Source organism: Trichoplusia ni, chromosome 1 (assembly GCF_003590095.1).
Source record: "Trichoplusia ni isolate ovarian cell line Hi5 chromosome 1, tn1, whole genome shotgun sequence".
NCBI classification, from domain to species: Eukaryota; Metazoa; Arthropoda; class Insecta; order Lepidoptera; family Noctuidae; genus Trichoplusia; species Trichoplusia ni.
The window spans coordinates 12,544,651-12,571,189 of NC_039478.1; the positions used below are offsets into that span (position 1 = coordinate 12,544,651).

The following is a 26,539-nucleotide window of genomic DNA, read 5'->3' on the forward strand; positions in this document are numbered from 1 at the left end:
GTAAAATATTTAAAATCTCTATCTTACACATTTTTTATATTTATAAGAAAGATGATTTATTAAAGTTACTATATAGTCATTGTATGGATACGAAGAATTATATAGGTTGTACGTGAATGTTAGGTTTACTTTATAATTATTTATCCAAACAAACAATATTCAGGGCTTCTTGGACTGATTATTGGATTACAATATTAGTATTGAGTTTAGTTCAGTCCTAAACTGAAGAACTACGTTGGTCTTGTGGCAACTCTTTGTATATATTGTCTATGTCAACGTACTGAATCCGATTCCATTTTCCATTATCTTCTTCCGCCATTGCTAGCGTTATTGGCGGCTGCTGTCTTTGTTCTATGTGACGCTGTTCACATTTATAAATACTACGCAAATACTTCATATAAATTTCAAAGAAGGTAAGATTTCAAAATAGTTATTGTTACTGAACAAATATTTACTGGAATGCGCATATTTGCTCTAAACACGTGCAAATAGTTGACAAATGCCGGTGCCGGTTGTAGCAAATTTTCAAATTTTTGTGACTGAAAGTTTTTTTCTGCGATAAATTGTTGGAAACAAATTTATTTGGTCTATATTTTCCTTTTATTCATTTGTACTAATATCGAATCGAAATCTAAGGCAAGTTTCAAACCACTTAGGTGGGTAGGTATTCTGTTTCATGTAGGTAGATAAACTTTTCAATTATTAGCCTGTACAACTATTGATTGTGTTTATGTTGAAAGATTTATTATGTTTATTATTGACTTAGTTGCATTTTCGTAATTCTTGTTAGTTTCTAGTTACCTGCACCATTTTGTTGATGGCATGGCTGCTTGTAGGTACCTATTACTTTTTGTTACCAAGTGATTTTCGGTTAAGTTTGGTGGTTTCGATTAAAATAAATTACTTTTTAGGTTTTTTAGTTGACTGTAATGTTTTTGCTATTGTGTTATTTCAATTTTGATGGATAGGAAAATGTAGATAACATACTCATACACAAACAAGATCAAATGCTATGAAATACAAGTTTAATAAGTATTGATACTGATTAAAATTGTAGAAGTTGTATAAGTCTCTTAAAAAACTGTTATGAATTATTCTTAGCTCATAACGTTAAGTTACTATACATGTGAAAAGGATCACCTCTGTAGAGCAAAGTGTGACTTGTGAATCCTTGGTTACTTAGATAGAGTATCTTTCAAATTAATTGTTCTTTAATATGCTATAAAAAAGGAAATATAGGTAGGAAATTAGGAATGTCAATATTCATGTTAGTCGCCCCAAATTCAGCTAAATTTTGTAAATAGATTTTATACAACAGTAGCGAACCATTTTGCTGAGCTAAGTCCAGTAGCCATAAATCTATTACTACTGAGCATTATTATACATTTTATTTTTCTGTTTAGAAACATGGATGATGATTGGGATGATGGTGTCGGTGATGTGGTAAGTATTTAGCGTATAGTCATATTCAAAATTTTAGGGTTTTAAATGGTATATGGCCAATTGAGCTGACTTGTTGCTATTAACACCTGAGGAATAAATGTATGTCAACAACAATGAGAATTATTGTTTATACATTTATGATAATGCTTATTAGTATCCAATGGTGCTGCTAAACCCAAGATGAGTGACAATTCTGCTCATCATCACATGCTCTTAGTACCATAATGAATCAAAAATAATAATAGCCTAGTTTACTTACAGTATCATCTAGAGAATTAAAATCTAATTGCATTTGTATAATTTGAATAATGTCTTAGTTAAAATGCACAAGATTTTTGGGCTCTAGTGATGTACATGATACTTGTTAGCTTTTGACAAAAGATAGAATAACTTTTATTTTTTAGGTAGTACAATCTCCTGCACTTAACAACTACGACTCAAATGTTGATCAAGGGCACAGTCTTTCGAGAGGAAGAGGATTCCAGTCATTTGATGAAAATGGTAATAATTAATTTGCAAGTCCTGATAATCTGACTTATCACTTCTCCCATTTTTTATTGCTGTATTTAGTACTAATAAAATTGCAACATAACAAAACTTGAAACTTAGCTAACTCATTTTTCAAGGTATCAGCATTCTTGACTACAACACTTCATACACTTATGGCTTTACCACTTAAGTGTTACAAATGAGCCTTGTTGGTTATACACAGCTTGAGCTCACACCAAAGATATCATGTTACTACTTATAATTATAAGTTCTAAGGTCTGCATGTTCATGTTTAGATTATGAAGTGGATAAGGGCAGCAACGGTTTTGGAGAGAGGCGCGGGCGCGGCGGTAGAGGCGGGCGGGGAGGAGGCCGTGGGTTCCGTAATGGTGGAACAGGTAGCAGAGAACCAAGGGATTATGAAAATGGTGAGTTCAAACACATGTTGTTTAGGTAGTAACGTCAAGCGAAGTTATTCAGGGAAGGTTCGAATGAATTTTAACACATTGTTTTTATTTGTAAGAAGATATGAGTACATCCGTATTCTGCTGTTTGTTTAAAGAAATTCTAAATACGTTCTATAAAACTGTCGTGTAAATAAGTGATTGATGTCATTTTAATATTTAACTTGTACATATAAACCATTCGTCGTGGGCGACCTAGGAAGCGGTGGCGAGACGACCTTAACGCTTGCCGCGCAGGCTGGTTCCGTGCGGCCCAGAATAGAGAGTCGTGGAAGGATTTGGGGGAAGCCTTTGCCCAGCAGTGGGACACTGTGGGCTAGAGAAAAAAAAAATATAAACCATTCAATTACTTAGGTTATTATGACTGTTGAATAAATCTCAAAGTCGGATTCCCTCTATTTGGTAATTATATGCGAATTACATATTCAACAAATTATAGCGTTTCTTTAAATGGCTGAAATGATTCAAAAAGGTTAGTTACAGGGCGCTACTTAAAAAATACTAAATACACTGTTACTCTTACACTGTTTACTCCGTGCAGTCCCGGCTAAGAATAGGACTGTCCCTTATCTTCCCGTGGGTGTCGTAAAAGGCGACTAAGGGATACATTGGCCAAATATGTAGATAATGTGCCAACGGAATCAAGGTCAGAGAAGGAAAACTCGAAAGAAACCCTGTGCCAACCCGTCTAGCCAGCGTGGCACCAGTAGGCTAAATACCTCCATGAAGAACGCACCAGGAACCAGGCCCCTAGTCCCCGGCAGCCCCACTAGTCCTGGCCACGGTAGCAGCCAGATAAACGGTGGGGCAGGGGGTGCTAAGAATCTCCGGCAGACGCCAGGCTACCACCCCAACCGACCACTGGCCCTGGTAACACATAACGTGCGCACTTTGAGGACAGACGAGAAACTGGTTGAACTGGAAGAAGTATTGAGCAAGTTGTGTTGGGACGTAATAGGTTTGTCGGAAATCCGTAGAGAGGGTGAGGATACGATAACCTTACAGTCCGGTCACTTGTTCTACTTCCGGGAAGGAGACAGAAAGTCCCAAGGTGGTGTCGGGTTCATCGTCCACAAGTCTCTCAAGAACAACATTGTGTCCATCGGAAGTGTGTCGAACAGGGTAGCGTACCTTATACTCAGAATATCCAAGCGGTATTCGCTGAAGGTCATACAGGTCTACGCCCCTACAAGTACACATTCTGATGATGAGGTGGAAGCTGTGTATGAGGACGTAAGTAGAGCCATACACAACACCAAAACACAATATACTGTTGTTATGGGAGATTTCAATGCAAGGCTGGGCTGTAGAAGTGATGGTGAATTGAAAGTGGGGCAATTTGGTTATGGGCAGAGGAACTCCAGGGGACAGAGGCTGGCCGACTTTCTGGAAAAAGAAGGACTCTATATGATGAATTCTTTTTTCCAGAAGCCGCCTCACAGGAAATGGACCTGGATGAGTCCCGACGGTTTGACCAAAAATGAGATAGACTTCATCATGAGCAACAAAAAACAGATATTCAATGATGTCTCTGTGATCAATATGGTTAAAACCGGAAGCGATCACCGCATTGTGAGAGGCACATTGAATATCAATGTTCAACTCGAAAGATCGCGTCTGATGAAGTCTACGCTCCGACCGTCTATTGCACATATCGAAAACCCCGAGAACTTTCAACTCGAATTAGCAAATCGCTTCGAATGGCTAGACAGCTGCGCATCGGTGGACGATTTGAATAGCAGGCTGGTAGACACTGTCCGTACGATTGGGGCTAAGTATTTCAAGCCCAACCGTAAAAATAAACCTCAAAAACTATCCGACCACACCCGGAATCTCATGGCTAGTCGACGTACTATGACGCTCCAAACTTCTGAGGACGCAGAGTCATATAGGCAGCTCAATAGACAGATCTCAAAGTCCTTGCGACGCGATATTCGCTCCTTTAATACACAGCATATTAAGGAGACGATTGAGCGGAACCAAGGCTCCAAAGTCTTTTCAAGAGACATGTCTATTGGGCAAAGCCAGCTGACGAAGCTGAAGACAGAGGATGGACGCGTAACGTCTGATAAGTCAGAGATACTACGGGAGATAGAGAGGTTCTATGGACAGTTGTATACCTCGGTCTCAGTTGAGCCACCTGGCTCGGAGGGAGACCCAAGAGCCAAGCTAACCCGACACTACACCGAAGACATCCCGGACATCAGCCTGTACGAGATTAGGATAGCTCTCAAGCAGCTTAAAAACAACAAGGCGCCGGGCAAAGATGGAATCACCACAGAGCTTCTGAAAGCGGGCGGATTGCCGGTACTGAAAGTCCTTCAGAAGCTTTTTAGTTCCACCTTGCTCGAGGGCAGAACGCCGGAGGCGTGGAACGGGGGTGTTGTGGTACTTTTCTTCAAGAAAGGTGACAAGACCTTGTTGAAGAACTACAGGCCCATAACACTGCTGAGTCACGTCTATAAGTTGTTTTCGAGAGTTATCACGAATCGTCTTGAACGCAGGCTCGATGACTTCCAGCCTACCGAACAAGCCGGTTTCCGAAAAGGCTATAGTACCATAGACCACATACATACGCTGCGGCAGGTTATACAGAAGACCGAAGAGTATAATCGGCCACTTTGCTTGGCGTTTGTGGACTATGAGAAAGCCTTCGATTCCGTCGAAATTTGGGCAGTCCTTAGGTCTCTCCAGCGGTGCCGTATTGACTATCGGTACGTCGAAGTGTTGAAGTGTTTGTATAGTAACGCCACCATGTCAGTCCGAGTACAGGAGCATTGCACGAAGGAAATCCCTTTAAAAAGAGGAGTACGACAGGGAGATGTCATATCTCCGAAACTGTTCACAGCTGCTCTAGAGGATTCCTTCAAGCTTCTGGAATGGAAAGGACGAGGCATTAATATAAATGGCGAATACATCACTCACCTTCGGTTTGCCGACGACATCGTGGTCATGGCAGAATCGCTGGAAGAACTAGGGCAAATGCTCGGAGACCTCAACAGAGTATCACAACAAGTGGGTCTCAAAATGAACATGGAAAAAACTAAAATTATGTTCAACGTCCATGTTAGACCCACCACAGTCACTGTTGAGAACTGTGCTCTTGAAGTTGTACACGAATACATTTATCTAGGACAGGCAGTCCAGTTAGGTAAGTACAACTTCGAGAGAGAGGTCAGTAGACGGATCCAACTCGGCTGGGCAGCGTTCGGTAAATTGCACAACGTTTTCTCGTCCAAAATACCTCAGTGCCTTAAAACAAAGGTGTACAACCAGTGTGTGTTACCAGTGATGACTTACGGCTCTGAGACGTGGTGCTTCACGAAGGGACTTTTCCACAGGCTCAAAGTCGCTCAGCGAGCTATGGAGAGGGCTATGCTCGGCATTTCTCTGCGGGATCGAATCAGAAATGAGGAGATCCGTAGACGAACGAAAGTCGCCGATATAGCCCGTAGGATTAGCAAGCTGAAGTGGCAATGGGCGGGCCACATAGCGCGAAGATCGGACGGCCGATGGGGCAGAAAAGTTCTGGAGTGGAGACCACGTACCACCAAGCGCAGTGTGGGACGGCCACCTGCCAGATGGACCGACGACCTGGTTAAAACCGCTGGGTTCCGTTGGATGCAGGTGGCAACGAACCGGTCGCGCTGGAGAAATTATGGAGAGGCCTACGTCCAGCAGTGGACTGCTATGGGCTGACATGATGAAATACACTGTAATAGTGCATTAAAATAGGAATAAACATATTATTTACAAATTTTAGGCGTTTATGCTGTCCACCATATTACAAAATTACATTTTACAGACCGCTTGCGGCATTTTACAAATCGGAGTCTGTAACTTATGCACTAGATGTAAAAGATTGCGTGTAATTTTATTGCGACATCGGTCAATTGTCAGTTATGCGTCATATTTAAAGGCGTTAGAAAGCTAATCAATTTTCTTTCCGCCCATGAAAAAATATGATAATACCCTACTACTAGCTTTGAACTGTATTTACTGCCGTAGTTATTCTTTGCTTCCTTGTAACGTTTGAATTGTGATCGAGCTCTCGCCACCTTATGTAGTAAAAAGCGCGATATGCACATTACGCACGAGTCGTATATTTACCTACAAACTGAAATAAAAAAATTTGTTTGAAAATCTAAATCTTATTGTCTGCTAAGCTACTACATATCATAATATTTTGACTCCATAAAGATTAAGACGTTAAAGGTTTTCTGTTCATTTTATTAAAAAGCCAAGAGGTATTCTTGTAACAACTTCGTTTTTTTCTGACATTAAAATCACTCAGCTAGTACGTACCTACCTTTATCGTAGACGCGTGCGCTTCATTTCCGTTTCATGCTGATTCATTCATGTCAATTTTTGTTCTGATTTTCTTTATATTAGTTGGCAGAAACGTAATCAACTAGAGTAATGAGTTATGCTGTCATAATTTTTACTGAAAATTCTTTTTATTTATTTTGCGCAATACATATTGTTTTCTTATAACTTGTATAGGCGAAGGCGAGGATAGACGTGATCGAGGCGAGCGCGGGCGAGGTCGTGGTCGCGGCGGTCGCGGTGGCGGGCGAGGCGGCGGCAGCGGCGGCGGAGGCGACGCGCCCGAGATCGGCGAGGACGGCGAGCCCAAGAAGCCACCAGTCACATACGTACCGCCGGAGCCCACCGATGACGAGCAAACCATCTTCAGCAGCACCATTAGCTCCGGCATCAACTTTGATAAATTTGACTGCATTGCTGTTAAAGTGAGTTATATTTCATTTCTCACCATTGTTAAGTGGCCTTTTTTTCTTCTTGTCCTAATGTTTCTTTTTTTATCTTTAGGTGAGTGGCGAAAACCCACCCAGAGCCATTGAAAGCTTTGAAACAGCAAACTTACGAAAGTTTGTGTTGGACAACATTTTGAAGGCTGGGTACAAAAAACCGACACCTATTCAAAAACATGCCATTCCAATTATTATTGGTGGCCGAGATCTTATGGGCTGTGCACAAACTGGCTCAGGCAAAACGGTAATACTATATTCTTAATATGTATTTTTTTTTATTCTATTACCCAAACCTCATGTAAGTTTTCTTAATGATTTCTTAATCTTTACATTTTTTTTCTCTTCCAGGCTGCATTCTTACTGCCTATTATAAACACATTGCTTCAAGATCAGCGAGAGCTTATAGTTGGACCAAATGGTTGTGCCCAGCCACAGGTAACTAACTAAGAAATTATTATGCCCTACCATAATTATGAATATTCTGTTAAAACTGACAATATTTACATTAATTGTCATTTTCAATGTAAGTTTTTTGTTGTATGCTAGGTTGTAATAGTATCTCCAACTCGTGAACTGACTCTACAAATATTCAATGAAGCAAGAAAGTTCTCTTATGGTTCCGTTTTAAAAATCGCTGTAGCTTACGGAGGAACTGCAGTGCGCCATCAGGGGGATAATATTTCTGTAAGTACCTTTTAATATTCTGTAAAATGTGCTGAAGCTTCTGACATACTTACCATAGGTACAAATTGTTCTATGTGAACATGATTTATGATCATCTATTACAATTGAGACCTCGCGGCTTAACTTCTAGATATTTTAAAGGCATTTTTCCGATATTTTTGGTGCTAAAATAACAATTACAAAACGCAGAGAGGATGTCACATCTTGGTCGCAACACCTGGCCGCCTCCACGACTTCGTGGACCGCAACCGCGTGTCGTTCGACGGCATCCGTTTTGTAGTGCTTGACGAAGCAGACCGCATGCTGGACATGGGTTTCATACCGAGCGTCGAGAAGATGATGGACCATCCTACCATGGTTCCTGTTGTAAGTATAAAAACTTTTAAGTTTTTCTTAATTCTGTATCGGTGTATTCGAATTGATTGCATGTTCTTGTTTTTGCAGAGTGACCGGCAAACCCTGATGTTTTCGGCAACATTCCCCGAGGACATCCAACATTTAGCCGGCAGATTCCTTAACAATTACCTGTTTGTAGCCGTCGGTATTGTAGGGGGAGCTAGCACTGACGTCGAACAAATTTTCCACCAAGTTAGCAAGTACGAAAAACAAACCACACTGAAGAAGCTGATTGAAGAAAATGGTAAGTTGTATCTAACAAACGAAACATTAATAGCTAAGCATAAAATAGTATCTAATACACAAATTGTTATTTAATCCAGATCGCAAGCGTATCTTGGTGTTTGTGGAGACAAAACGTAATGCGGATTTCATAGCCGCCATGCTGTCGGAGCAACAGATGTTGACGTCATCGATTCACGGCGACCGTATGCAGAGAGAGCGCGAAGAAGCACTCGACAATTTCAAAAGTGGAAGACACTTCATACTTGTTGCCACCGCTGTCGCCGCTAGAGGACTAGGTACTTGTATAACTTGCTCTTATACACAAATTTAAAAAGACCCCCACAATATTATGTCTTAAATTATTATTGTTAATCATAGCTACGATGTAACAATAATGATTTATATTTTATCCAAACAGATATAAAGAATGTGGACATCGTCGTCAATTACGATCTTCCAAAGAGTATAGACGAGTATGTACACAGAATTGGAAGAACCGGTCGTGTTGGAAACAGAGGAAAAGCAGTTTCGTTCTATGATTCTGATCAAGTAAGTTATGATACCAAATCTACATATTATTATGATAATTACTGAAATAATTTATAACAGTAGTTGGCCTTGAACAACAGGATCTAAAACCACTCTTCTCTAATTTTAATTTTATTTCCATTATGGGTACATAATTAACAGAACGGCCTTTATGTATTTCAATTTTAAACATCTTGGTATATTTAGCAGAAACAAACAATTGATTACTATGGGTTGATTGGGGTGTTTTCCGTTTATTATCATTACCAACTTGGTTTTAAAAGAAAACATCTAAAACTTGAAATATTTTTCCTTGCAGGACATTGGATTAGCAGCGGATTTGGCAAAGATCCTGAGGCAAGCTGAGCAACCAGTCCCAGACTTCCTACAGGGAGGCGGCACTGCCACATACAGAGGCAACAAATATGGTGGCAGTGACATAAGAGTAAGTAACATTCCTTGCAAACTTAATGAACTATTTCGAAAAAAAAATAACTACGCCAGGCGCACAAATTCATTTACACATGTAATAAAACATGTAACCTATTTACGATTTAGACAATTGATTATAAAAAATATATTTTTATGCAAACTAAAGAGAGAAGACGTGAGTAATCACAAAGAATTACCTTAATTAAATACAATATGCGCGTAATTTTGCTTTAAGTAGATTTTAATTCTATTATTTAACTAAATTTATTATTATAGCAGCTTTTAGGCTCGTTGTGCATGCACCATGAAATGCTGTAGGGTAGAAAAAAGACAGATATTTTACAACAAAAATGGTAGTACATTAGAATTTATGACACTTCTGTAGACTAGAATAAAATAACATATTGATGTAGTAACAAAAACCACATCTAAAGGTTTATAGAATCAATTCAATACAAACAATTGGCTACTTGAAAGTTGTAACAATAAAATATGAAACAAGTTTGATGTAGCAGTTTATAGGTCAACAATCACTGTATACTATAATGCTTTTTCAAAAACTGTCAAGTAGCCAATTCAGCCTATCACCGAGGTTCATAGAATATTAACATATTATTATAAATTCCAGGATTTCAACAATTCAGCGCCAGCTGCTGATCAAGGCCAGGAGCCTGAAGAAGAATGGTAGATGTAAGGGACTTCTTGATATTAACCTCGCCAGATTGCGAGTACTCCAGTGATGATTTGTTTGTTTTTTTTTATTACAACTGGTGGTGCGCGTATGTAAGACAGTGGTGCTTATGCGACAGCTCACTATGACTAGTGAAGATATCAAAGTGAATGACTAAACCGAATTTGTTCCTAAATTTAGGAATAGTAACTCTCCTTAATTTACCAAGCCTCATAAGACTGTAAACTTAATTGACAAGTATTTTAGATAGTTCTATTTAATTTTAAGTTGCATTGATTAACCACAACATAACATTTTGCATAAGTTCCATTGCTGTTGAAACGCATACATCATCTTGTTGTACTTATGTTATTATTCTTCCATTAATTGTTTAGTTCTTAAGTTTTGCGTATTTTTTTACTAGATTTTAATACTTGTTTTTTGTTTATCTTGCGTTGCTTTAGTACCTATACTAGGTAGCTACAAAATTTTGAAATACTTGAACAAAATTAACCTCAGTCGCTAACCTGTGATGTTATATGTAAAGTTGCTCACTTAAAATTTTAAAATAGTTACGAGTGCATAGATATATCATAATATTTTATTACTCAACTTCAAGTAAATATAAACTTGAGATTCGCCTTACAGGAAATTCCAACTGCATAGATGCAGGTTGGTAAAAATTTTGAATCTCTTAAATGTTCAAAGGGCATGCAAAATTATTATTTTTAAAATCATTGTTTACTTACACTAAGTGTTTAGGAGGTCTACTTGTCATAAAACCTTAGTTTTCTGTACAAAAGCCGATCTATTCTAATTTAGAAGGATAAAATTGTAATCTGTGATGATTATTATTATAAGTAGAATAGGTTCACTTGTCACCCATGCCATACGAAATATTTCAGTTCAAATGTAAAACATATTCACAAAATCTCGAAATAGAGTTCTATTTCATTCAAGCCCGAAAGTACTACCTTGGTTGACATTACACATTGTAAGCAATTCATACCAAACCTTGTACAAGGGAGTACTCATTAGACGTAAGACGTTAATAATAATAAAAATACCAAATAATAATCGGTGTTTTTTGGTTTTTACCCTTCCTGTTCTGTCTAAGTCTAAATTTTCCATTTTTGAAACTAAATTACATATATTTACATTTTTTCTCTTGTCTATGCACACAATAAATACATTATCTTTATATAAAGCGCCAGGAATAGATAAAATAAGAGTTACGGATATAAAATATTTATGTAAAACTTTGAGCCCAATATTAGCAAACTTCATCAATATGTGTATGACTCAATCTGTGTATCCTGACCGGTTGAAATATGCAATAATTCGACCGATATATAAGTCGGGGAGTCATATGGAATATGTAAACTATAGACCTATTGCTATACTTTCAGTTATAGATAAAATATTTGAAAAAGTAATTGTTGGCCAAATAAACACTTTCTTGGAACGTAATAACATACTGTCCGATGCTCAGCACGGCTTTAGAAAAGAACGCAGCACAGCCACAGCACTGACCCGGTTTGCGGACTTTGTCAATGAGAGTCTTAATTTAGGTAAGCAGCTCATAGCATTATTTATAGACTATAAGAAAGCCTTCGATACGCTTGACCATCACGTGTTGCTACAAGCAATGGAAGATTGTGGCATTCGCGGTCCCACTAATGAATGGTTCAAGAATTATCTTACCAATAGAAAGATTCGTACTGTAGTAAACGGAGTAGCGGGGGAGGAGGCTCCTGTTGACATGGGTGTGCCGACCGGATCAGTGTTCGGACCAGTAGGCTATATAATGCATGTGAATAGTGTAATTAACGTTGTAAGCAGATGTCGCGTGTATATGTATGCCGATGACATGTGCCTATTGTATGCGTCGAAAGATCTGACCGAGGCCCAGGAGAGTATTCAATCCGACTTTGAAAGAATAACGCAATGGGCACATGACAACGGTATAATCTTAAATATTCAAAAAACCAAGTACATGCATATATACTCACCGTATAATAACCGTGCTAAGGCCGCTGATGACAGCAGCATAGGTATAATAGGGCATACATATGACTGTCTTCATAGAAATAAAGCAAATTGCAATTGTGTCAACATACAATCAGTCACCACATATAAATACTTAGGCTTAAATGTCGACAAACATTTCAGCTGGAAGTCTCATGTAAATGATGTATGTAATAAGCTTAGACCGGTCCTTACCAATTTTTACCAACTTAAAAAAGTAATTAACAAAAATACGATGAGGATGGTCTACTATGCTCTGGCAGATTCTATAATTAGTTATGGTCTTAGTGTATATGGACGCACGTTTATAACATATATACGAGATATAAAATGTATTCAAACAAGGCTCATTAAATATTTAGTTAGTGCTAAAATTAAAAAAAAGTGCAATAAAGAATATGAAAAACTATATCCTATATGTAATATATTACCAATAGATGTAAAAACTATTTTTTTAATAGCCATAGAACATTATTATACAGATACATACAAAATAAAAACTGAAAATATATACAACACTAGGAACGTTGTACAAGGAAAACTAATAAAACCAAAAATAAACAACTATTACGGAGAGAGAATGACTGAATATTTAGTCCCTAAAATATTTAACAATATAGAAATACTAAGAACTGAACCTAAAATAAGTAAATATAAGTTAAAAGTTAAGCTGAAGGGCTTTTTGCTTAGCGAAGCTGACCCTAGTACTAGTGAGATGTAGTAACATAGATAGATATAAGTATATATAATATTATATAAATATATATTATAGATGTGTTTTTAACAAATGTTTTAAAGTGCTAATAATACGCATAATGTTGTGTTGTAATGAGCGTGTCTCGCCAACAAGCGACATAGCTTGGCGAGTAATCTTGTAAATGCAATGTAAAGTTATATATGAATAAATGATTTAAAAAAAAAAAAAAAATACATAGAACCTAATCAAAGAATATTAGCGGCCACACTGTACGCTAGGGTGCTTCGAATGCGGTGCAGGTTCTCAAATTGTAGAAAAACTTGCTGACAAGTGTGAAGCTGATGTTAATCGATAGCACACGCCTTCAGTCATACATGACAAAGCAACGTTATTTGGTTTTCTCTTTAGAAATATCATTGAGCTGACATGAAGGCACGTTAATAATAAACTGAAATAGTTTCACATACTTTATTATTTAGTAATACAAAACCTCACTGTATAGCAATAGTACCATAAATAAATGTGCTATGGTACAATATATACGATCACATCGTATTGCATAAAACCAATACGTAAAAATAACAAACCAAATACTATTGTACATCTACCAAGTATAGTAAATTCATTCAACTGCAATAAGTAAAAAAATATACACATTGACAATGTACTTATTTAATATTTTAGATCGTGTACTAATTTCTTACTTTAGTTTAAAATTAGGCACTTTTGGCGAAAAAAATAGCAAATACGTACCAGCGTATTACTTAAATCATATTTCCTAGAAAACTTATTCTAGCTTTTATCACTACTTATTTCTACATATCACATACATTTTTGATTCAATTAACTCTTAAACAATTTAAGTATCGTATTGCAAGTTCCTTTATTGTTTGTCTTTAAGTAGCCATAAATAACACAGGCACGTAGTATGGATATTGCCTTTACGCGTGCAATTCAGTATCAAGCCGACAAAGGTTGATACGGCGAAGATACGTTCCATCTATAGTATTGCACCATTCTGAAATAAAAGCAACGAGATCATAATATAATCATTAAAACAAAAAAACTGGATAATAAATTCGAAAGACGTTTTTTTATGTAATGTCGCTTATATTGAGAAAATAAAAACAAATTTAGTTTGATGTTAATACCCGACATTGCATCACGCGAAGGACAACAATATTATTTTAGTTGCGGTTTTTGGTTGAGTCATACCTAATCTTGTGTTTTTATGTGCATGATTTAGGTATTAAACGCTTTAGATAAGAATTTAAGATATTTACAAGTGATAAACAATGATTCGAAAAGATTTTGCTGTTGCCTGTGTTAGTAGGAGATTGCTAAGGTAATGTATCCACGACGCAAACGATTCACGTAATCGAAGTTCCCTTTTACAAGCATGAGGATATGAGTGAGAGCCTGAAAGTCTATGTATCAAAACAGACCGATAGTGTATTATTGCATGTGTCAATTATGATGTGGATTATTCTCATAAGTCGCTAAAACAGCTACTACAAATACAACAGCAATCATTCGAATACCTCTGGCCAGGGATACCATGTTATTTACTTGATAATAATTTACTCACGCGTATTTATCGTAAACAATAAGAACAACAACGTAAACAAATAATTGACAGTACCTAATAAGTTTTTTAAATTACAAAATTTACTTACGTGACGCAAACGACGCTGGTCGCCGTTATTGCTGCGCTGAGCAAATAAATAGCACCAGGAAATACGTCTAAAGTAACCTGATATAACGAATTGTATATAAGGGGTGATAGCAACGGGCATAGGCCTTCAACAGCAGACATCAAGGCAAATACTTTCGCAATATCCACAACTGGCAGGATTTTTGTCAAGAAGGCCCGGATTAATGGAGCTGATAGACCTTTGAAAGAAGCGATACTGGCGCCTGAAAATGAATACATAATAATTAAAACCAGTCTATTTACGTGCCCGCTGGGCACAGGCGTCTTCTCGTATAAGGTAGGTTTGAGCATTGATCCAACTCGCAGGTGGACGATTATAAATTCCATTATTTGGAACCTAGACGATGTTTTCCTTCAAGTTTTGTCAGTGGGGTCACATAATTTAAAAAGTACATAAATATATTTTTGGAAATTACATTACATTGTAACTTGGCCTGCGTTGATATCGAAATGCAAGGCCTTTATAAATACCTACATAATATTAAAAACTATGTAGGTAATCTATGAATTCGTCAATAATGATGTCTGAGGAGTTGGTGCCTGAAAATACTGCCCACCGAAAGTGTACAGTTTTTCCTTACCTCACGTGATATACGACAACATATGTAAAATGACTAAGAACTTTCGTTGTAATATATTCATTTATGCATTCATATATTTTTGTCCACACAAATAACGTACAGTTCCGAAATGTACTCGCTAATGAATGAATAATAATTTACTTGTGTATATAATTAAATCAATAGGTACTCATATTTAACAGTTGGATACAGCGAATCCAAATAAGTAAACAATTGCTTAACCGCAGAATATTAGAATTGGACGAACTTATTTGATTTATTGACAGGCCTACACCACACACTAATTATGACTTCATTATGAAGACTATAAAAATATTAGCTTACCCAAGTACATATGCCAAGAAGCGGTGGCAAAAGTTCTGATTAGAAATTCAGCGATGACAGATATGTAGGCTAGGTTTGAAATTGCCAAATCACTTATTTTCAAAAGCCTATGAAGTACCACAATTACGAAACCGGATCCTATGAAACTTATCAAAGTACTCAGGCCAGAGAACTGCGTAAAGTCCTTCATGGTCCAGTGCAGCTTCGCTCTCGTGAACATGTACTCCAAGGACACAGTTCCATAGAGGATGAATATCGATAGACTGTTGGCTATGATCAGTAGGAGTATTTGTGATCGTCCATTGTTCGGACGTCGTTTGAAACACTCTCGGACCATCTCTTTGACTAGCAAGAAATCTAAAACCGTTGTTAAGCCACCCTGGAACAAAGAAATTGGGATGCTGAAATTTGTTTTTCGCCACAAGTACCAAACTCTGCTTAAGAAATGGCAGAGAATAGTTAACTCTTATGATCGAAATTTGTGGTGTTTCGTGCTTAAATTATTACTCTCTAAATGTCTTTTCGGTTTTCGAAATCCGAAGGAATAGTGTACCTACATTGCAGAAAGGCCGACTACTTCTGTGATATGTGCCAATAACATAAAAAAACCCACGTGAATTTCGATTTTAAACCCGACAGCTTTGTTTTTATTTGTTAATTTTTATCCTCATCACACCTGTGTTCTAACAGATGCCGTATTCTAGATTACGGGTGCGTCATTGTCTGATAGCAGCTAGGTATTATCGATTAAACAACAACCAATATTTCAAGCATTATAGTATGCTTCAATATACGTAGGGACTTATGATTTATACTTGTTACCAGTTTAATAATCGTGTATCTCAATTTACAATGTGAGTCAGACTAAAAAAACATAATAATCAATATTTAATTACGAGCTTAGGTACTACTGATGATAGTTGGATTGTACAATACAGGCACGCTAACGTTCGTGACGTGAACCTAGAAGGCCATTTGAATAGATACTGTAATGTAGGGATTTCTCAGCTCTTTTTAAAACAGTCAGTAGGGTAAAAAATAGCTTTCACGTTGTAATTCCACACTTGTAATTTTACGTAAAACAAAAATGAAGAACTAGAAGTTGACGCGGTAAAAATAACCAGGATAATGATAGCGTGAACTATTTTTAAATTAAGATAGTAAATTGAACTTTTTTATTTTGCGCCTTTATCCGGTACGAAATATTGTTAAATTATTTTTGTATTTCGAAATAGTAAAAGTCGGCAATTTCATCTCATCTTGTTTAAACTATAAATAGATCTTAGACATTACACACAAAAAAAAAGTAAAAAAAAAACCTATTACCTGCAAGGCTCCTGTCAACGACTCTCTTAAATACACGTTTGTAAATACATATGCTATGACATTCAGAGTTGTAACTATCAACAAAAGATAGACATTCCCAAAGACTCTCAGGGCGTATGGGCTCAGTAGGGACCCTACCACACTGCCACAGCCCACAGCCACTTCCAACATTATCATCCTGAAAAATAATCGGAATAAAAAAAATATGACAAATAAGGAATAAAGGAATACTCACATTTATATTACCTAATAGATCTGTTCTTAGTCGTGGTGATGTCACTTAGGTAGCAGAAGGCGCCGGTGAACATAATTGTGAATCCACCGCAGAGGGAGTATGGTATGACGGCTAAAATGTACCACCAGGGGCCCAGACTATTCATCAAACTGTAGACGACCATCATGCCCGACGATATTGTTATACCTGTAAATAATAAAATGTGCCTTTAAAATAGCTGCACTATAAGCAGTTTGATATAAGTTTTCTTATAACCAACATATGGAAAGGTTTAAGACTCGTGAGCGAAAGGTTCTACAGAGTGGAGAAATCAAAGAGGATTACTTCAGGAAAAAACGATGGCATATGATGTTACGATTCAGTTTAGTTCTACATAATGCAATTAGTTATAAAAGGCATTCCGGAGAATTATTTCGTCTATTATTTAAAGTAGTAAAACTATAAGAGTAGACAATTATCAAATGACGCGGGAGAGATCAGATTTTTATGAGTCATTTTAGATTATTTTTCATACGTAAGTAGTACGTAATAAGGCATTCGTTTTGGGATTATTTATAGGTAAAAGGCAATATAACTTCAGACTGATAACGTAAGCTATGACACACAATAGCGAATGCGTGTTGCGTATTGTGTTTAATTGTGTATATTTATAACAAAGTCTATAGTCGCGTTTTTGCAGATAAAGACTTGCAACCATCAGACTAAATATTTCAATAAAATGTAACTTTATCCAGCCCAGTAACGATTATACATATAGCTCTAACGATACAGCTTTTGTTATCTTATGAAATGCTAAATATAGATTTCATTAATTGTATTAATTCTATTCTCCGAGAATAAAAATCGTTTGAGTTACATGTAAATTTGAGAGTTTACTTGCCCTCAACAAATTTATGACCGTAAAAATCATTGAATACACTAATAAGTGGTTGAATTTGCCACGCTGAAGCGACTGTGCGGCAGGCGTCGCAGGTCCGATCCTCGCGTAGGCCTAGCATTTCGTGTGATCCACGAATGATCGTCCCGAGTGTGGCGATCCCGGTCGTTTGTGAAAGCTCCAGCGAAACAAGTGAGGAATTCTCTTTTTAAATCGTCGGTCGTTTTTTTAAACCATCTCTGTTATAGCGGCAACAGTAATTCATAATCAGAAAATCGTCGACTTTCCAGCATATTACTTGCAGAAAACTGAACAACTTCCTCCTTGTTCAAAAAATAACACATACGTTAGACTAATATTTCGATCGCTGATTTTGTGGCTCTGGCTTGGGACCGACATATCCCCTCGTCATGCTCTCGGCGTGGGTTTACCCCAGAAAACAAAAACCTTGTATGTAGGTCTTATATGTAGTGTATAAAACTATATTCTCTGACTAACAGCGTCAAAATAACAGTTCTTTTTTTATTGTACGTCCTTGAATAACTACTGACGAGGAAAAATCGCTAGTATACACGCTTATCGTTATTAGAATGTTCGGAGTGCCTTTATGATGGTATGTGAAAAAGGCAACAAGCAGCCTTCCATTATAGCAGACTATATTTCTTAGCATTTGCAGTTGAATATTAATAATCAGGAGAATAGAGCAACAGAGTCCAGAATAATTAACTTTATGACCAAACACATAATGTGCAATATTGAAGTGACTGTCAATTACCTTTTCATATAAGGGAAAATCACAAAAAATTGTTATTTGCAGATGACACCTCACTTGTGTTTAAAATTAAACGTCAACTTCTAAATTTCGATGAAGTGAACAATGCACTTTCGAAGGTTGTCCATTGGTTTAATGTAAATAATCTACTTTTGAATTCGGCTAAAACCAAATTGATAAAATTTTCAACGCCTAATGTGAGGCAACTAGATACCAATGTTCAACTAAACGGAGTAGAGTTGGACCCTGTTGAGTCAACTGTTTTTCTTGGCATAACTGTTGATGCCAAATTGCAGTGGGGCCCACATATTGAAAAGTTGTCTGGAAGATTAAGTTCAGCCGCATATGCTGTGAAAAAAATCCGACAGATAACTGATGTGGATACAGCCAGAATAGTTTATTTTAGTTACTTTCATAGCTTAATGACGTACGGCATTCTCCTCTGGGGCAGCTGTACCGATATTAATTCAATATTCGTCTTGCAAAAAAGAGCCATTCGCGCGATTTACGGCTTAGGGCCAAGAGTTTCTCTCCGAGAGAAATTCAAGGAAATAAACATTCTGACTGTAACATCACAGTATATACTTGAAAATTTAATGTATGTTCACAAAAACGAGCCTGAATTTGTAAAAATGTCTGATGTACATTCCTTGAACACTAGAAACAAACATAATTTGGCTGTTCACTCCACTCGTCTCCACAGAATTAGCAACTCGTTCATGGGTCAATGTATACGCTTTTACAATAAACTTCCCATTGACGTTCGTAAATTACCTATTAAGAAGTTTAAAGTATATGTCAAAGCTAAGTTATCCAAAAAAGGATATTACAAGATATCTGACTATCTTACTGATAAAAACGCATGGGATTGAGCTGATCGCTAATAGAGCTGTCTATTGCTGCCCGGTTATCTTCTGCATGCTGACATGTGTTTTGCATTTTGCATATGATACGTTTTAATTAATTGATGACATGTTTTGTGCTTTTGCATATACATTTATACAATTTTTGACATATTTTGTGCTTTTGCATATAATGTTTACCGAATTATTAATTTTATTTTTTTATTTTTCAATCTTTTTTGCTTTTATTTTATTTTATTGTAAGTATAAACTTTATGCAGGTATATGTTAATTGTAGTTTCTCAAACTGGCGATTTGAGTGAGATTATTTGTTTTTTCCCTTGCTCAGATCGATCTGGTACTTTCTTCAAAAGGCCAGTCCAAAAATACCGTGCTTTGGTTTATACATATCTATTCGCATTGAAATTGTCCGGACTTTAAAAGAGACTGTGACCCCTTGAGTTTGTTTCGACATTTCTTCTCAGGGTAGTCAGATAGGAAATGTCGACTCCAGCGTTCTCAAAAAAAAAATAAGAAGACATGTAAAAGTGATGATATATCCTACTTACAGAATAAATGTGATAGTGCACAAAAACCGGATATCTGCTTCATACTGATTTTCGTGGAATCTACAAAACCCTTTTTCCAAGCTGGAATGAACCTGTGCTTTAACAGGTGTTTTTAACCGTAAACAACCTTAATTGTCTTGTGCTGTTTAATGATTATTTATTTACCTATCGCAAAAACAGGACAATGACTCAACCAGCCAAAATAAATAAAAAGTAAAAACTTATCTGATTATGGTATGATTAATTTTATCATCTTTATCTTGAACGGGGACACCCCTGGACTACATGCAGGTGTACGGAAAATTAATAATAAGTTTGACTAAAAAGGTTAAATTGTTTCCAAAAATATTTTAATGGCAATAATAAAAATATCAAAATAATGTAATTCGGTACAATTTGAAAAATAAACCACGAATTTATTATCAGTGTCAGTAGAAAATAAAGAAAAAACTATTTGGTAAGCTTGTTCGTGACAGGTAAACATAAGTCGTCCGAAAAAAGACATTCAAAACAACTCGGTTTTTTATGCAACTGCGTTGTAATCAGTGTGACCTTTCCAACGTCAAGCCAAAGTCAATGTCACTTTTTTGTGCCTTGTAAATGAATCGAAATAAGCTGGTCCATAATAGGACAAACAGCACATACCTATATTTTGAAATGAGGATTTTATATGTACTAGCAGGAAGATAAACAAACATACCTACATCCATATCTCCAAACAAAATTTTGGACCAATTTTTGTTATACTGAGTCTACGTAGAAAACTATTGCTAGGATAGAGCTGGTTTAATTAGAACCCTTGCCGCCTGCAGACCTCTATCGAACGACTGTCAGATTGGTAGTGCACTCCAAACAAACACAGCTGACCAATCTGAATTATTTTCTGACTACTCCGCGCATAACGCTCGCGAAATAACAACAGACATCGGGCTGTTAACTGATATCTACAGGTATGAAGAACGGAACGGAACATCATATGGATTTGGCATTAGCCGACGAATAAGTTTGATGGTCTTCAAGTGGACCGAGGTGCAACCTGCCTAATCGAACAATTAATCGATTTGAAGCCAATATAGTCTACAGGGTATTAATGGAGACATAAATGGTACTAAGCTAATGCCACCAATGCCATCATCCTTGGCTTACTTTGTTTTTCTCCACGAGAATCAACTGATATTGGTTATTAGATGCAGTTTTCCTTCATAGATACAATATGCGGTATTATAAAAATATTTCTTTTGGTTTCTTTGAGTGATTTTATTGGCGTTATTATACATGTCTTTAATGTATAAGGTTTGGTTCATTTTATAAGAAAAAAATAAGTATAATAAATAAATACGATAGTGTCAGTTATTGAATAATGATCTGTCAGGATATGCCGGTAATTAAATACATGTAACGCGACGATCGGTACTCGGTACTAGTAAGCTTACTGTCAACCGCATCGAGTTTTGTTTAAAATCGAATTGAGATTGAGTTGGTAGACCCGTGATTTGCGCCTTTTTCGGAGAAGGCCACGAGTTAAAACTACGCTCGACAGACGGCAAACGACACAGATAGCTACTACTGGATAGCTACTCGATCGTAGTTAGGTTTTATGCATCCTTTTGGAGACAATCAAAATCAAGAACCAATCTAATTTAGGAAGCAGGGCCGCAGATTTGGTCCCGTTAGGTAAATCACATTGTACAGTGAAGTACTTTAGAAAAAAAAATAGAACAAAAGATTCTCCTTTTTGAAGATCAAAGAAGTGTTTATTGTTAAACAGCTGCACACATCTTTATAATTATTGTGTCTTGCAATTTTTATCCAAACAGCAGATAATGTAACATACAGATACATATTGTTTATATGTAGCCATTTGTTTATTTTATTGTTGATAAATATACTGAAAGTTAACGACAAAGTATGGTCTTCGGATAGAATCAGTTTAAAAACTGGAGATATTTATGTGTATCGTTAAAAGCATTCAAAAAGATGTCGTCATTCACCTCATTACATCCCAAATAACAGTACAAAACTTAAGATATTCTATTTTCAGTTGGTATTTGACATTACGCTAGAAATGATGCTCATTATCCAACTTTACAGCTGTTGTTTTAACAAAATTATGATCAAATTTAGGAGAAGAGCTTACTATGACACTGTTATTTAAATGGTACATTTTTGAAATGATTTTTTACCAAAGCAACCCTATTGCCTAGTAGATGCTATCTAACTTTCGACATAGCTGGTCAACGGCTACTTTTCACGTAGACACCGAAAAACATAATCCACGGCTGTTCAGTTACTGGTAGTTAGGTTACATCGTAAAGAAACATCAATTAACTTACCGAAAATGGGCCAAACAATTAAAGGTTTCCGTCCATGACTATCAGACCAAACTCCTAGGAAGAAAGACAGGAAAGCTGGCACCAACGCCTCGATCACACCTCTCACAGTCGAGACCAACGTCGCATACTTCTGTACTTCCCCCTCTAAATGATTAGTCGTATTCTTCTTGTCTATTGATAGAAATAATCTGCATTCGTCTTCTGGGTAGTGCAGAGAATGGACGCATGTCCGGTACAATATTATATTGCTGATTGCAGTACCTGAAAATAATTGTACGGTTGTAACACGGTATATACAAATCATTTTGAATGTTATTTGAAAGTTTGGTAGTATGTCGGTGTGATCAACTAGGAATAAAAAAAAAACGATATGATAACGTCCTTGTTTTTCTGAAGTCGGTCGGAAAATAGTTCACCGCGCGGAAAAGAAGTATAGCTAAATATTTCGATGATAAAAATCATCGGTCGTATCCAAGCATTGCAGATACCTAATTAAAATACTTCTTGATATGAAAATAAGGCGAATGAAAATAATACACCCCGTGTAAGTCGTTAGAAAGTTTATGTATTAGTTGTTAGTAGTTTATTTATTGATAATATCCACTTAATTAAACAGCTAAGATAGATTTAACTACAACAAAGCATATTTTTACTACGAATAAAATTGAACAATAATTGAAAACTATCTACGTATTTATAAGTCATACCAGTGATCGCTTGGTTTTAGTATTATTTATGTCTGATCTGAAAAAAAAATAAGGGAAATGCTCAGATTGACACATAATTTCAAGGAAAATCGATAAATATGTATGCAATTCGAGGGTATCCAGCATTAAGAACTCGTAGGTCTGTGTCTGTTGTTATTTTTTACATGGATGTAGGATTAGTGATGTAAATATCTATACTAGTACCTATTACAAAGCAGAACAGTTTGTTTGTCTGCTTAACGCACTAATCTCAGCGAGCAGTAATGAATTATGTGACACAACTGTTGGAGATACAGAAAAGATGCGTCTCTTAAAAAAAACGGATTTCCTAACTTATATCTTTAATTACTCGTAGGAAGTGGCGCGCAACACTAGTAAAGAAACACTATTTTTATTTATTAAAAAGGTACATGATAAAAACATTAAATCTGGTGGAATGCCAAACAAAACTATCGACATAGTTTGTCTGTTGGTCACTAAGAACTCCAAAGGTGTTTCTACTCCACCATTTACTAATATTATGAGTAGGTACCTACCTATACCATTTCCAACTATACCGTGTACGTTTCATTCAAGGAATATCATGGCCTTAGAATTCCGTGAAATCGACACACTTGTCTAGTTGCGCTAACTATGGTCCGAATACAAATACTGGTTAAATCTCTCTATCACCCATACATTTATTTTATGATGGCTAGATTTTAAATGGTATTGATGACTCCATTGGTACTCACGTACTTACTACAAACATAATCCCTACTAATATTATAAATGCGAAAGTAACTGTGTCTGTCTATCTGTCTGTTACGCTTTCACGTCTAAACCACTGAACTGATTTTAATGAAATTTGGTACAGATACAGAGTTGACCTTGAGAAAGACCATAGGATAGTTTTTATCCCGGACTTTTGAAGAGATCTCTTGGAAACGCCATATAACCGACCTCGACGCTGGCGAAGCCGCGGGCGAAAAGCTAGTATTAAATAAATAAACGATTAATATATTTGATTTGGTCATCTTCTATTTTGTTTTACATTGGTTTTTAGTTGTTTTACAAAAGAGTATAATTTTAATTACATATTTTATGATTGTGTTTGCTCACGTAAAATTTTCAGAATAAACTGACGCGAATGGGATAAATTTAAAAATAGGGATACCACCTTCAAAATTTGTCAATCAGAACAAAATGCGTGAAACGTGGAACAAAATCCGGAGTTTTCAGATATACCAACAGTGTTTTTAAAACATGCGATTAAGAGCCGCCAGGCGTCATAGACGGACTGCTTCAAGCAGACAGTGCTTTAAGCGGTCGCCGTTGCGTCATCTGCAGTTTCAATACAAAATAGTAATTCGCAATACACGAACCGCTCAAGCAGTTGCAACTGCTTCGGGTGGTTATAAATAGCAGCTACGAGCTGTTGACTCTGACTGCAAGAGCGATCCGTGTATGTTGATCACTGAGCAACTGCTCGAGCGGCCCGTGTATGGCGGCTCTAAGTTCGCTGGTTGATTGCGATGGAAAGCGAGTGCGCCGCAAGGAGTTTTTATTCACTATGGTGGCATTGGATACGTTTACGTCAAACCCACGCCGCAAGACTATGTTTTGGAACCCATACTAACAATGAAACTTCCTCTCCTGGATGCATCCTGTCTACACTAGTACAGATCCAGGGAAACATGGGCGAATGGCAAAACCATATTTGAAAGAATAATTACTATTGAAACACTATATATGGTTAACCCTGGTTTCAAAAAGAACTTTATAGCCTCATGGTCCTTATCAGTATGTTTAACAACAGTATGTTATTCAGCCATAGATAACTAACACGAAGTAGGTAGTTTAGTATTTAATTTGTTTGTAAAAAATAAAACAGATATGGCTTCCTTATAATTTGTAATGTATAATCAAAATACATATTATTAATGTATCAAATTATGTTTTTGTCAGATAATGTTTTGTAGGACATCATTTTGTTTATAACCATACGAACAGATAAGTAGACCATTTACTATTTTATCATTACAAATGAAGCTAGATATTCTGTATTTATTTTGAATGCCTCATACACTTGTTATAGACTATGCAGCTGGTTCGAAGCATTTATCAGTGTTAAACTTGACATACATTACAAACACCAGGAAATATTATGGTAAACATTTTGTTAAATAATATACTTGCTATATTAATATTATACCATGTATTTAAGAGACCCTGGTTGTGTAAGATGAGTATTTTTATCATTGAAATTGGAATGTCTGTCTAGTACCTGTATCTATCATGATATTTGTAATTCAATATGTAGTGCTGTTTGCACATAAACTGTTTTTAATAAACTTTCTGAATTGTTTTAGCATGAACATATTTTTTTTCTGTTTATTTAGATGAAACAACATAGCTGATTTCTTCTATTTTACCATATTTTGAGCAAATAAAGATATGATTTGAGGAATAAATAATATGTAGACTAAAATTCAAAATGTCACTTTAAAGTTCTGTTGATTTAAATGAACCTTTTTTCAGACATGTATGCCTACTAAGATGATTTAAGGAGAATCAAGTCTTACCTGGTGTTTTAATACAACAAAGTATGTCTGAGACAGTAATTAATCAATTATGCATGCATTGTCTGTTTACACCAACTTCCGCATGCTTTTAACTGTGTAACTGTCTGAAGTACATTGATTTGATGAAGTATCATATAGTAACTGTAGACTTATTACTGCCTAGGCGCGAAAAAAATTCACTCACCAGCTAATGACATTCCCATCATAATGATAAACGTAGGGAATTCCATTGTCAAACCAAAACGTTTTGCCGGTATTTCGCTAATCGTATTAACAGCCTCATTATTTTCAGATAGCCGTTCGTCATCCTGTGCCATTTTACTAAAATAATTATAAAAAACAAAGGATTAGATCACTGCCAATTTTTTTTTTATCTTTGCAAGATAATATTTAGTTAAGAAATAATAATTACGAAGTAACTTCGACGTTTGAACTGAACTTCACTTACACAAATTATTGCTTAGCAATTATAATATTTCGTGGTTACAAAAACAAATAATAATTAATTAACTGAAACAAATCAAACTGCGAAACAGTATTTAAGTCATTACGTGCAAACTTCACTCCCACATTAAGTGGTTTGAAGTTTTTCTTTTTGACATTCGCGGCATAGGCTCAGACAATGTCACAAGAAATTAAGAGAAGTTGCAAGCTGTAAAAAATATCGATAAAAACAAATATTTACTATTATAATAATATTCGTGAAGCTGTACAATAAGAAAACAAAATTATGGTTTAAACGTACATTGTGTCCATACTTTTACTATTATTTAAGAAATGTTTTAAAGTATTTACCTTGCCCGATTCCACTATTTACGGGAATTAATTTAGAGACCGTTTGCAGCACCACTTTTATGTAATTGAAAT

General features: G+C 36.2%; 2 protein-coding genes across 3 annotated transcripts; one reads left to right on the forward strand and one right to left on the reverse strand.

The window, feature by feature from the left end:
- Window positions 1–273: 273 nt before the first annotated feature.
- LOC113495046 (ATP-dependent RNA helicase vasa) lies at window positions 274–11,180 on the forward strand. Its single transcript, XM_026873627.1, has 14 exons — window positions 274–413; window positions 1,404–1,443; window positions 1,848–1,944; window positions 2,229–2,360; window positions 6,900–7,147; window positions 7,227–7,412; window positions 7,517–7,603; window positions 7,715–7,852; window positions 8,042–8,218; window positions 8,297–8,492; window positions 8,572–8,769; window positions 8,892–9,022; window positions 9,321–9,446; window positions 10,062–11,180. The coding sequence occupies exons 2-14, from the start codon at window positions 1,408–1,410 to the stop codon at window positions 10,119–10,121; spliced, it is 1,812 nt and encodes a 603-aa protein (XP_026729428.1). The 5' UTR covers window positions 274–413; window positions 1,404–1,407; the 3' UTR covers window positions 10,122–11,180.
- A 2,102-nt stretch (window positions 11,181–13,282) lies between these two features.
- On the reverse strand, window positions 13,283–26,257 carry LOC113495055 (proton-coupled folate transporter-like). Of its 2 annotated transcripts, none has more exons than XM_026873639.1 (8): window positions 26,121–26,257; window positions 25,857–25,993; window positions 22,402–22,662; window positions 17,020–17,194; window positions 16,774–16,951; window positions 15,448–15,826; window positions 14,505–14,745; window positions 13,283–13,846 (listed from the first exon to the last, which is right to left on the reverse strand). In XM_026873639.1, exons 2-8 carry the CDS (start codon window positions 25,987–25,989, stop codon window positions 13,789–13,791), a joined length of 1,425 nt encoding a protein of 474 aa, XP_026729440.1. In that variant the 5' UTR covers window positions 25,990–25,993; window positions 26,121–26,257; the 3' UTR covers window positions 13,283–13,788. The 2 variants fall into 2 exon arrangements, with proteins under 2 accessions (XP_026729440.1, XP_026729450.1); XM_026873649.1 differs by having other exon boundaries at window positions 26,085–26,257.
- Between the last annotated feature and the right edge of the window lie 282 nt (window positions 26,258–26,539).